This window comes from Danio rerio, chromosome 21, assembly GCF_052040795.2.
Source record: "Danio rerio strain M-AB ecotype USA chromosome 21, GRCz13ab, whole genome shotgun sequence".
Lineage (NCBI taxonomy): Eukaryota > Metazoa > Chordata > Actinopteri > Cypriniformes > Danionidae > Danio > Danio rerio.
In genome coordinates, this window is record NC_141041.1 from 12,102,250 (window position 1) to 12,116,331 (window position 14,082).

General features: G+C 32.5%; 1 protein-coding gene and 1 long non-coding RNA gene across 52 annotated transcripts in view; one reads left to right on the top strand and one right to left on the bottom strand.

Annotated features, from left to right (window-relative positions):
- The window catches only part of LOC141379988 (uncharacterized), a 32,561-nt gene extending 27,758 nt beyond the window's left edge, over positions 1-4,803 (top strand). The window contains exons 3-4 of one of the 2 annotated variants that reach the window (XR_015520050.1): positions 2,742-2,809; positions 3,953-4,468. This is a non-coding gene — a long non-coding RNA (uncharacterized LOC141379988). Of the gene's footprint in view, positions 1-2,741; positions 2,810-3,952 lie in introns of both variants that reach the window. The other variant, XR_015520047.1, reaches the window with a different exon arrangement.
- The window catches only part of nedd4l (NEDD4 like E3 ubiquitin protein ligase), a 152,491-nt gene that overhangs the window by 19,560 nt on the left and 118,849 nt on the right, over positions 1-14,082 (bottom strand). For all 50 annotated transcript variants that reach the window (XR_015520013.1, XR_015520012.1, XR_015520011.1 and 47 more), the window contains 2 exons: positions 8,779-8,976; positions 4,086-4,163 (listed from right to left, as the gene is read on the bottom strand). Coding sequence is in view for 47 of the 50 variants with exons in the window: in XM_087300874.1 (XP_087157000.1) it covers positions 4,086-4,163; positions 8,779-8,976 (276 nt within the window). In the remaining 3 variants the exon portion in view is untranslated. The remainder of the gene's footprint in view (positions 1-4,085; positions 4,164-8,778; positions 8,977-14,082) is intronic.

The window sequence follows — 14,082 nt, forward strand, 5'->3', positions numbered from 1 at the left end:
CTCATAGACATCTAAAAGGGACATTTCATTGACATCTAAAAGGACGTCTTATAGACATCTAAAAGTGACGTCTAATAGACATCTAATAGTGACGTCTTATAGACATCTAAAAGTGACGTCTTATAGACATCTAAAAGTGACGTCTTATAGACATCTAAAAGGGACATCTTATAGACATCTAAAAGGACGTCTTATAGACATCTAAAAGTGACGTCTTATAGACATCTAAAAGTGACGTCTTATAGACATCTAAAAGGGACATCTTATAGACATCTAAAAGGGACGTCTTATAGACATTTAAAAAAACGTCTTCATATACATATAAAAAATATTGAAAAAGTCTAAAAGTTGTCTCACAGACATCTAAACATACAGTAAGATAAAACAAGACTAAATTTGGGCTGTCAGTTAAAATCTAAGACATCTAAAAATAGCGCAAAAAGAGACTAATGGGTGATTTAGACAGACTTCACATGTGAAGTTATTCATTCCTGTATATTTGATGACTAGTCTATTCTTGGACTATTTTTATATGTCTATTAGATTTTCATTGAAAGCTCAGTGTCTATGTTTACAGAAAAAACATGCTTGCTGTGTATGCTTAGGAACTTGAGCAATGACAGTAAAATCTGTCAAGAATTCTTGGATTATATTTCATCTGGTGGGTCATAACCAAATACCATTTCATTGCAAATTTCTCAGCAATATACTCAATGTTAAAAAAATGATTCTAATACAATTTAACTTATGCCATTTATATTAGTAGCATTTCTTTATATCTATAATATATATATATATATATATTATATATATATATATATATATATATATATATATATATATATATATATATATATATATATATATATATATATATATATCCAACAAACTTTTGAGTTTGCCATATTTTCTTCACTGAGTTTCATTAAATATTTATGTCAAATGTTCCATAATTGATCATTTGTGCAGTTTTGATTAATATGAAATCACCTATTTTATAATTCTTATTACTATTTAAATTCAGCAAATCAGCTGAGAAATAACAAAAAAATAAAATGCAAGCATTGCTTCAGTGGGTTGGTTAACAGCTTAAAACCTTTACTAAAGAATTTGCAGAGATCCCTCTGGAGAAAATAAAGTGGAAATCATGTCTGGAGCCAAGTCCACTAGAAAAGTGGGCAGTTGAACTCAATGATGAAAGGGGTAACAAGAACAGAGCAAAAAAGAAAAGCAGAACAACAGACTGCCAAAGATGACTATAAAGAGTAAAAGCGTGAGTAAAACAGAAGGAAACAGAGAGACAGTCATTCATGCCAGCCATGAGGATGATGAAGGTGGAGAGGGTCAGGCTGGTGGGCAGGCAGGTGAACACGCAGGCAGAGAGAGGACCGACCTCCTCTGGAAGATTCTGCCACATACAGCATCAGTGCAGAGCGCACCACGTCCCCCACGCCACCGAAAGACCAGAGAGAAATCACACACACACACCAGCAGCTCGTGAGACAGAACTAGACGCATTCACTTATTTAAGATTTAAATAAAGAAATGTGTAAATGTTTATATATATATATATATATATATATATATATATATATATATATATATATATATATATATATATATATATATATATTAAAATTAAATAAAAATATGTTTGTTTATAGTTGTTTAATCATTTAAATGAAGCAAGAATAAATAAAAATGTTTGCACTTTTTTAGGTGGGTATCACTGACATAAAATATTAGAGTATAACTAATTCTAAATCTTACATACAGCAAAATAAATATACTAATTATAATAAAATTACATAAATTAAACAAACATGTCTATTTCATTTAGCAACACCAAGAACATTTATTGTATTTTTTGGTAAATTCCATTTAAGCTAAACAGAAAATGCACAACAAATATAAAAATGTAAAAAGCAGCAGTCCTGAAGTGAAAACCCCATATCCTTAGATACTGGATAAGAATTTGATCAATGTTTTAAACACGACTTTGCATATATTAATATACTTTAATTTTATTTGTGTGCCGTTTTATTTTAATGTAGCATGACAATATGCACAAATATAGAGCCTGGTTGCTGGTTAGTTGCTGGCACACATTTCCTTCTGAAAACCTGAGAAGAGAAGGTGTGATTATCAAACACCGGCATCGACTGCAAGAGTCTCTCCTAGGTGAAAAAATTAAATATTGCTTCACAATCTCATCATGCAAGATGCACGTTGCATCAACTCTTGCTTACAGAAAGATGAGTCAAGAAACAAACTTATTTCAGACACACCTAAAAATAATAATAATAAATAAAGTGCTCACTAGTCAACTTTTTAAATAATTAAATCAACATTTGGACAGTTTTATCTTTGAATGTTTAGCAGTGTTATTTTAGTGCCACTATTAAAACAAATAGTTCAATTTTTTTAGTTCAGTTTTAGTTGTACACAATGTAAAGATATCCCTATATAAGTGCAATAATTAGCTTGACAATCAGATCATTTGATATTAGAAGTGACTTATACTGTATAAAAGACAAAGGCCTATAGATTACGCTTATTTTACCAAAATAAAATTTGATCATCTGAAATGGCAAAGAAAGCATTCTTGCAAGACTCTCAGAGTTCATCAAGATTCTTTGGATTCATCTTCAATGCCTCCTACTTCATCTTACTCAAGACATTCTGAATAATGTTCATGTCTGGTGACTATCCTGGAACATCTTGACCATTTTTGCTTTCAGGAACTTTGATGTGGAGCTGAAGTATGAGAAGGAATGTAATCCTGCAGAAGAATTGTCCCTCTCCTGTGGTTTGTATTGTAATGGGCAGCACAAATGTCTTAATACATCAGGCTCTTGATGTTGCCATTCACTCTGTAGACCTCTTGTACGCCCTCATACTGAATGTAACCCCAAACTATGACTTTTCCTTCACCAAACTTGACTGATTTCTCCGAGAATCTTGGGTCTATGCAGGTTCCAATAGGTCTTCTGCAGTGTTTCTTTCACTTTTCCAAATGATCGACTAGAAGTCAAGTTATTATTTGTTGCTCTTACAACTATGATCGACAAGACTTTTGTCAGGTAGTGTATGTTAAGTAATGATTTTAAAAGAATAATTTTTGTTTTAAAGATAATAATTCTGATTAGAGACTAATAACGTTAAGCAAATTATACACAATATATATATTTTTTTGTTTTTTGTAAGTCATATATTATGCAGGATCATAATACATTATAACATTACTTTTGATTTTAATGTGTAAAAATATATTTTACAAACATCAATAGCCTCACCAATGTGAGATTTCAGTATCATTAAAATATATATTTACTCGTAAATCATATTAATATTAATTTATAAAAATAAACTATATTACAAATGTACTTTTAAATTTCATTAAAATATCTTGCCACTACATTAATTTTATTTATTTTTTAATCAATAAAATCATAAAAACTATCCAAAAATTATAATAAAATAAACATAAAAACATAAGTTTGTAAAACATGAAAATAATGTAATAATGTATTTTAAAAATAAAGATAAACTACAAATAAATATGTTGTTTTATTTATGTTTTGCATGCCTGATTCAAATTTTGCTCGTCACTGTTATTGTGAATGTTATGTTGGAGTTTCTCAATGTTACCAGCCAACTGGCAAAGTATACACTTTCCAAAGTGGATTTTTGGCTCGTATCCACTGCTTATCAGAGCAAATCTTAGTGTAATTCTCGATTACACAGCATTATTGGTAAACAGATGAGTTAATCGACTATCAGATTATTGCAGCATTGTTCTGTGCATCAATGATACATCACTATCAGCTTGAAGACGCTGTATTATCAACAAAGACATCTTTGAAACCAACAAATGTTGTGTCATTAGTCACGGCTGTTTTCCACTCCAATTGTCAGACTTAATCCTGTTTTTTTTTTTTTTGCTTTGCAGATTGAATTAGTTTGGTGATCCTCGTGTGATATGACTGCGGCTTTCATGATCGTGCCACAAACAAGGACACATGTCAGGCGAGGCTGTTGAAAGCGCTGGGGATTGTGGGTAATATTGCTCTTTTCATACTCACAGGAAGTGGGCCGAGGTCGCCCGGGTCTAGAGACGCTTTTGTCCTCATGTGAACGGGATACTTCAAGCGGGGATCCTCCTGAAAAGACAGAGGAAGAAAGAGATACACACTCAGGTTCTTTTCCCAGAAGTTTTTTTTTTCCTCATTTAGCAGTAAATTGCATCTAATGTCCACTGCCAAAATGCAGTTCAGACAAAAAGGAATTATTGATGGAATAATTGTGCTTCTTTCATGTCTCTGTGAGGAGATTATGCAACAATTAATTTGGCTTGACAAAACTACAACCACCAAACACACATCAAGCCTTCAAGCTAATCTGAAGTTCTAGTTCAATCTTTTATTCAACCTACAGTTTACTAAAATAAACATACAAAATAAGTGTTGAAGTGTATTTGACTTGCATTAAGGGGTGAACACTTTCAAACATTACATTTTACACAGCATTCAACCTAAACCAACCTTCATCTACCCAGTTTTCTAAAAAAAGGGCTATTGCATGCTAACAACATGCTAAGATCATTACGTTATTTTTTAGAAGCATGTTTATTCACAACACATACTGGTCACATGCTACTACATGTTACATATTAGCATTGTGATAATTCATGTTAAAAACATGTTAGCATATGATAACTTTTCCTAACAATATCCTCCTGAGAACCAATTTTTTTTTTTCTGTGATTTCCAACATCCTTTGATTAAAAAAAATCTACAATTTAGAGTTTTTACTTTTTGTTTTTATTTTTAATTTTACACCATGTCCAATGCAGTGGACCACAGGACCATTTTAGTTCGAAACGACCGCCAACAAAACTGTACAGGATATGGCTGTAAAGGGATAATAATCCAATATTAATGTAACAACAACAAAACAAAAGCCATTTTTTCCTTTTGTATTAAGATTCCTGAAACAGTTTAGCCTGAAAGAGAGCCTCAAAAAAAGAAGAAAAAAGAAAAAACTGATGTTAATCCAAAACAAATTTAACATAAAAGTGATTTAAAACTGATCGTCATTCTCTAATTGTCTCTAATTGTCTAATTGTCAGACTGTAAATCAGAGTCTCCCTCAACTATCTTATAAAGAATCCTCTCTGCTTCAGTTCTGTCTCCTACAACATGCTGTCATTAATAACATTAAGATGGTCCATGTGTTCACTATTGTGGACATTTAAAAAATGATATTTTGAAACATAAACAATTTAGCAGCTTTGAAAGCTAAATATATTGTTCCTGACACTTTAATAAACAAACATATACAGTATGTAATAATAATAGTAAAAAAAACATTTAAAAAGCTAAAATTTACATGCCTCTCTCCTTCCCATTAAATGTGCTTTTTTGTATGTTAGCCATTTTGGATGTAGTGTAAGAAGTGGTTAATAGCATGCCAGCCAATCAAATGACATATCACTAGAAAGCCCAGGATGTCCTCTGAACAGTACAACAGCATGTGTACTGTCAAGCTAACATCAAAGTTGTCAACATGTATACCCATCAGTTAGGAAACATTGAACTAGTTTTATCTTTTATTCAACTTACAGTTTTCTTTAAAAAATGACTTGGAAAAATTATCACTGACTTTTGTTAAGGAGTCAAAAATAATGCATGTTGAAAACATACTAGCATTGTGCTAATTCATGTTAAAAACTTGTTAGAAATATGATAACTTTTCCTAAAAATACACTTATCATGCTTTAAACATGTTAGCAACATGCTAATTCATTCTAGAAACATAACATTTACATTTTAATATAAAAACATGCTTATTCACACTTGACACAAAGGCTACTGGCCACATGTTAATTCATGTTAGAAACATACACTACTAGCAATGTGCTAATTCTTGTTAAACATGTTAGCAATATGATAACTTTTCCTAACATTTTCAACAAATGTATTATTAAAACCATGCAACTAACAAATTATAAATGTGTGAATCTTGCTAACAACATGCTGGTTCATGCTAAACATGTTAGCAACATGCTAATTGATTCTAGAAACATAACATTTAAATTTTAATTTGGAAACATTCTTATTCATACTAGAAACATAGGCTACTGGCCACATGTTAATTCATGTTAGAAAGATTTACACTTTTAGCAATGTGCTAATTCATATTAAACATATTAGCAATATGATAACTTTTCCTAACATTTTTAACAAATTCATTTTTAAACATGCTAGTAACATACAAATGTTAGATTTAGCTAACAGCATGCTTATTCATGTTAAAAACATGTTAGCAACATGATAATTGAGACTAAGATAATGCTAACATACCAGAAACATGCTAACAGCATGCCCATTCTTGCGTCTGTCAAGCTAACTTCAAAGTTGTCAACATGTTCACTCATCAGTTAGTAAAGGCTGATTTAATCAAGGTGTCATTTGTAAAATCGAATTGTACTATTTTCAATCAAGCAAAGAAGTGAAAAACATAATCTTGCTGAATTAAAGAAGCTCTAAGGAGAACGCAACAGATATGAGAAATGGACAAAGGTGCGTCTGTGCTGTAGAAATGAGGCCATTGAAGGGAAGCTGCAATACCTCTGTTAGACAGCAGGTGGTGCACTGACTCTGAGTGTTTCTCACACACACAAGCACAAGCACACATAGCAGTCAGGGCCTCCCTCCAGTTACGGACCACTGAAGTGTGCAATTGTGAGCAAGACCGTGTCTGTGTGTGAATCTGTGAAAGACTGGGCTTCTCAAATACCGTGCATGAATCTTAATGCAGGTAAATTGAAATCAACAGGACAAATGCTGTCGTGGCCAAGTAGCTGATGCAAAGTAAAATAAAATAAAATGATAAAAAATATACTATAATATAATAAAAATAATACAATATAATATGATATATAATATATAAAAATAAAATATATAAAATAATTAGAAATACCATAATAAAAAATAATATAACATTTACTATGATCTAAAATAATATATGTTATATATGTTTATATATATATATATATATATATATATATATATATATATATATATATATATATATATATATATATATATATTAAAAATAAAATAATTAATATAATAAAATATAATATAGTATAAATTATAGAATAGAATATGAATTAATTTAATATAATATAAAATAATAAAAATACATTTAATATAATCTATTTATATAATATAACATAAAACAATATAATATGAATTAATTTAATATAATATAATATGAGTTTGTTCTTTTAGTTCGAATAATATAGTACAATACAATTAAACACTGCAGCAGCAGGTTGATGCTGTCTGACTGTTTTGAGAAAAAAGCAGAGCAGTCAAACTACAGGTCACACTGTGGATGGTATTTGTATCATAGTAAACAAATGCTTAATGGGATATAAATAGATGATAGCAGAGTTCACAGCTGTGCATAAACCATAGTTATGTCAGCAAATGAAACACCGTAGCTCAGTTCCAAAACATAAAGAGCTGCTTTGCTCCAGCCACACAAAATATAGAGCACTTTTGAGACATCTTCTGAACACAAATAATGTTTAATATATACATCTTATAAATCAGTCTGAGAGATGTCAGTCCAACAACTAAAGGTTTCTTCACCCAAGCATTGATTCATCAAAATGTTCATAAAGAGACCAAAAATGTAAATTCTTTGCATGAATAGAAGCTGCTTCTTATTTTATGTGTGAGACTCCATGACCAAATTTCTATGAATAAAATCCAAAGTAAAACACGATTATCTTACACAATTATTGTTTTGATATCTTTATGAACATTTTGTAACATCAGTTTATGGTTTGCCTTTAATACATTAAAGTAACATATTATAGAGATGGTTTACCCCAAAAAATGTACTTTTTTCCCCCCATTCTTACCTTACAAACAAGTTTAATTATTCGCTTGAAGCACAAAAGAACTTTACTTTATAATTTCTTTTAAAGAAACACTGATAGTCATTGTCTTCCATTGTATTTTTTTCCTATGGAAGTCAGTGGCTGCTGGTATACAACATTCTTTAAAATGTCTTCTTTTGTGGAGGATCAGTAAAAGAAAAAAAAAGGCCAAATGTTCTTTTTTGGGTAAACAATCCCTTTCAGTAGAATTCCACATGTAGTTTAAAGCATAAGCTGAGATAGATTTTTTATTCATAAAGGTGCCATGAAGTGCTTTAAAATGTGCATTTTTATTTAGTGTTTCACAGTCTCAAATAAAACAAACAAAGAGAGGGTGGGATATAGAGTATCTCCTCCCCTTTATAAAAAAAAAACAGCCAATAGCGTATTGTTTTATCACAGCTCTGCCAGTGAGTGGTTCAGCTCAAACGCATCAAATGAAAAGCAAATGAGAAGCTTCTTGAAGGGGGCGGGGCATGTCAGATACTAGAGAGCATTTGATTGGTCAAGATTTGATGAGAAACTTAAGTATGAGGTGACGTGAAACAAATCGTTAATCAAATTACACGGAAATGACACTGCAAGCCTTACAAATTTATATCAGTTTTATATTTAATAAATTGAGAATTTTGCCACTGTTTTAACTGACACTAGCTAATAGACATCATGGAAGACTAAAATACTGAAACTAACATCTAAAAAACTTTATTTTAACTTTACTGGATCTTTAAGTTCTGCAAACATATGGAACCGTACCTTTAAAACAGGTGTATATATTACATGACATCATTTGTGTGCATCAGTAGAGCAGTGTTTCTTACCCATGTGGTGGTTCTGCTGTTGTGGTCGATGAAGAACGGCCGTCCGTTGGGTGCGATCCTCATTTCCCATCCCGGTGGCAGGAAGCTCTGGTTGGCTTTATGCTGGGTTTTAGGTGAGCTGTAGGGCGAAGGCTGTGGAGACTGAGGGTTGGAGAATGTGTCCTTTACGGCTCGCCGTATAGGGACGTTATTGGCTCCCTGCAACCAGAAACGAGGGTCAACGTTAATAATTCCTGTTTATCAGACTCCATTATTGACTTACACTATTATTATGACTTTTTGTGTCATTAATTGTGACCCTGAACCACAAAACCAGTCATAAGTGTCCATTTTTTTTTATTTATGGACACTATATCAGGGGTGACCAAACTCGGTCCTAGAGGGCCGGTGTCCTGGAAAGTTTAGCGCCAACCTTAATCAACCACACCTGAAGAAGCTAATCAAGCTCTTCATATGTATACTAGAAACATTTTGTCAGGTGTGTTGAAGTTGGAGCTAAGTTCTGTAGGACACTGGCCCTCTAGGACCGAGTTTGGGCACCCCTGCTCTAATAGTTCATTACAATAGGACAGTGATCACCAAACTTGTTCCTGGAGGGCCGGTGTCTTGCAGATTTTACCTCCAACCCTAAGCAAACACACCTGAACAAGCTAATCAAGCTCTTACTTGGTATGCTTAAAACATCCAGGCAGGTGTGTTGAGGCAAGTTGGAACTAAACCCTGCAGGGACAATTATTTAAAAATAAGGAATCAAAGCATTGAAAAAAATGTAAATACTGTGAAAATTGCCTTTAAAATATCTAAATGAAGTACTTCGTAATGCACACTACTAATAAAAACTTGAGTTTGTATGTATTTGGACCTTCATGGAGCAGGATCTGTACCTATTGATTTCTACAAAAGTAAGAAGAAATACAAAATTATGCCTTAAAAGGTGAAATTACAATATAAAATGTAAAAATAAAATTAAGACTAAGCAAGCAAAAACTCTGAGATAGTCAAAATTAAGATTAGACTTTCTCATAATAATGACTTATTTTTCTAGTAATCATTTTTCTTAATAAAAATTCGCCTTTCGCATAATTTTGACCTGCTAGTTCATAATTTTGACTTTATGTTGTGATTTCCACTTTACAAATGATGATTTTGACTTAGAAAATCATCAGTACAATATAAACAAAGTTATAATTTTGACTTGGTGCGTCTTAATGTCAATGTTTTACAAAGTAATTTCTGTTTTCTAAGTCATAATTTGACTTCATGGCATGATTTCTCTCTTTTCATTTTAGTGCAGTATTGGTACTTTTACTCTACTACTTTCCTTCAAACTGCAGTGACTACTTTATAATTGCACACAGAAGATAAATCGCATTATAATGAATGACTGATTTATAATTGCAGTAAACTGTTTGGAAGCATTAAAAGTGTCCAAGATGTCTAAATTCTTTACACACACTGACTTAGAGCAGGGGGTCCAAACTCGGTCCTGGAGGGCCGGTGTCCTTGAGAGTTTTGCTCCAACCCTAATCAAACACACCTGAACCGGTTAATAAAGCTCTTACTAGAAATACTAGAAACCTCCTGGCAGGTATGTTGAAGCGAGTTGGAGATAAACTCTCCAGAACAACGGCCCTCCAGAACCGAGTTTGGACACTCCTGACAAAGAGACTGTTTAGATGCATTTCACTGATAAGAAGGTGAAGGATGTTTACTCTATGATGACCGAAATAGTCTTAAACACTCAGCAGGAACAAGACGTCAACATGACGTTGTACCTTAACCATGTGGGGATGTTGTGTTTTGCTTGGAAATGAAAATTGGTTTGATGTCAGAGCTCAACATCAGGCCGACATCAATGTCCAACATCCAACTTAAAATCAACCAAATATCAATGTCTAATAATGTTACAGCTTGACGTTGTGTGGACGTTAACACTAAGACGTCTATCAGACATTAGATTTTGGTTGCCATACCTGACAAATAAATGTCAGTTTTTGACATCAATATGATTTAATATGTTGGCTTGACGCTGGATTTTGGTCACTTTCCAACACAACCTAAAATCAACCAAATATCAACGTTCAAGATCAAGACCAAGATCAAAATAACGTTGTCCTTAGACGCTGGCTAGAATTTTGGTCATCCAACATCCAACCTAAATCTAACCTAATATTAACATCTTATGACGTTGTGTGCTGGGCAATAACTAAATGCACTACAGAATGTTACGTTTAAACACATCCACTAATTAAATGTAAGTGCATCAGGTTTTTACAGCGTAATACTCACTACTCTTGAGTACTTTTGAAAGGTCTACTTTTTTATTCTTACTTTGAGTAATATTTACAGCAAATTCTTTTACTCTACTTGCACTACATTTTTAAGCAAGTAATTTTACTTTTACTTAAGTATGATTTTTCAGTGCTCTTTCCACCACTGGACATAGATAACCTAGTTAAGCCTTTAAATGTCACTTTAAGCTGTATAGAAGTGTCTTGAAAAATATCTAGTCCAATATTATGTGCTGTCATCAGAGCAAAGATAAAATAAATCAGTTATTAGAAAGGAGTTATTAAAACTATTATTATGTTTAGAAATGTGTTAAAAAATCATCTCTTCGTTAAACAGAAATTGGGGAAAAAATATCAATGGCATTTTTTGGCTATTGTCCAAAATATACTTGTGCCACATACAGTAAGACTTGTTACTTTTAATTCTGTGTAAAACAGTCTCTTACGAATTGGAAATGTCAAATAAAGTAAAAGATTTGGAAGGAGCAGAGAGTTGTAATGAGACGCCACGCTGTTATTTAATCCTGCTAAAATTTTAATTAGCGCACAACTCAAAGGATTTCACCTCCATTTCACCCCTTTCCCGCTCACTCGTTTTCTTTTCTCTCAAAACAAATGTTTCTCTTTCCACACTTTAATTAAAACGCACACGGCCCTGTGAGACCCGGATCATTTATAAATGCAACCTATATAAACTTTGAAAACTTTGTGAAATGTTTACCCGATCCTCAACAAGACTTAAATGTGGAAAATGGAGCGGCTGTCATGTGATTAGACATAAGCTGTTGTCTGCTGTATGAATTCTGCTTATTCTTCTCTTCTTAAAAGCTAAACTAGCAGAAACAATGTGACGAGAACAAGGAGTGTGTGACTGTGCTCCCAGAGCGTTAATAACACTGAACACAAACTACAAAGATTCAGCTCTCAACCTCATGACAAAATCAAAATTCAAAGACGTATAACTTTAAAAAGGTTATTTTTAGATTACTTTAAAGCGGGTGCTCCACCAAAATCCCTCATTCTTCTATATATACAGTTTAAGTCAGAATTATTAGCCCCCCTTTGAATATTGTTTTCTTTTTTAAATATTTCCCAAATGATGTTTCACAGAGCAAGGACATTTTCACAGTATGCCTGATAATATTTTTTCTTATTTGTTTAATTTCGGCTAGAATAAAAGCAGTTTCAAATTTTTTAAAATCATTTTAAGGTCAAAATTATTAGCCCCTTTAAGATATATATATTTTGATAGTCTACAGAACAAACCATCGTTATACAATAACTTGCCTTACTACCCTAACCTGCCTAGTTAACCTAATTAACCAAGTTAAGCCTTTAAATGTCACTTTAAGCTGTATAAAAGTGTCTTAAAAATATCTAGTCAAACAGGGCTTGAAATTGCGATCATTTTGCTCGCATATGCGCCCGAAATTTAAGCTATACGACCTCATAATATATTTGGGAGCATTTGTGCGACTGCATGTAATGGTTGTAGTGCGACCTGTAAAAAGTACACCGAATTTCGATGCATTGCATTCACTGTGTTCAGCCCAAATGTCCACTAAATGTAAAATCTAATACTGTACACATCATCGTTAAAGAAGCTCGCCTTTACTGAGTTTAAACTGATGCGGCTTATAATAAAGAACAGTATTGCGCCAGTGGTCAGAGAAAATCCTGCTCTGCCCCCCTCATATATCGGGTCGGCTGACTCGCCTGCTTTTTTCCACAAACACAGAGAAATGAAGATCAGCTCATAACGAGACTGAGAATTAAAATGACACAAACCAAAACCGAAACATTTTAAAAGTGAGACTTTTCGTCTTTTCTTTTGTCCATTCTTTCTTGAGATGTATATTTTGTTTCTATTTAATCACTGATGACTGCTTTGCAGCTTTCAGCCTTAAATTAAATGTTTTATTTTAATCTTTCGGTTGTTTTGTAGCAGAAATAGTATTTATTAAATTGACATGCTTATAAAAACAATAGTACAAAATAAATATTTTTTATTTGTGTTTGATGCAAACCATATTTTTTTTCTTCATAAAGTAACAGTATGACTTTATAAAGCAGATAACTCACACTCAAACACATTCAGGGCAGCATGATTATGAGAAATGTAGTTCATTGTTAGTATTATTGTCATAATCGTCATCTTTAATATTTTATATTTATTAGACATTCATTTAGGAATTATTGCGCATATATTAAGTCATCACAGCATTAGTTAGATAGTTGTTTCTGGTTTTTGTTAGTCCTAATGGATGTTGTTTTCAAATACAATAAATCCCTTAATATACAGTTTGCAGCGGTGCTCATTCATTTTTGGTGGGTGCTCCTAATTTTTTTCTGGTGCTCCTTCATTTTTCCTAGTGCTCCTAAATATTTAAAGTAAAAAAGTTAATTTCGAGCCCTGTTAAATATTATTTACTATCATCATGGCAAATATAAAATAAATCAGTTCTTAGAAATGAGTTATTAAAATTATTATGTTTAGAAATGTGTTGAAAAAAATCTCTCTGCTAAACAAAAATTGGGGAAAAATAAACATGGGGGCTAATAATTTTGACTTCAACTGTACTTCTCAGCTTACATGAACATGATCATTTCAGCCTATATTTGGGTTTAATAAACTTCACCAGGCCTCGACATAAACGTTTACATAAACACCGGTCACTGTGGCTAGTAGTTTTTCAACAATAATAGCCACTCGCCATTTTAACTAGTCACAATTTTGTAGTTGGGAAAACAGATTTTATATGCATGAATTTGACTTTGGCATGCTAAAATTATTAATTTAGATTGTGTTATATCCACATGCCTCCTCATTCATTTGACTTTTTTTTTGTGTGTTGTGTATGACCTTGCTCAATGAGCATGAGCATATGGGCTGTGGTTTCAGAGTGTAACTATTAGTCTGATGACTGAGTAATATTAATTAACTGCATGTATTACTGTTGACATTCTTTTGACAAACGTTTATGGCTCAAGACTTCCGGTCTCATTTACTTCC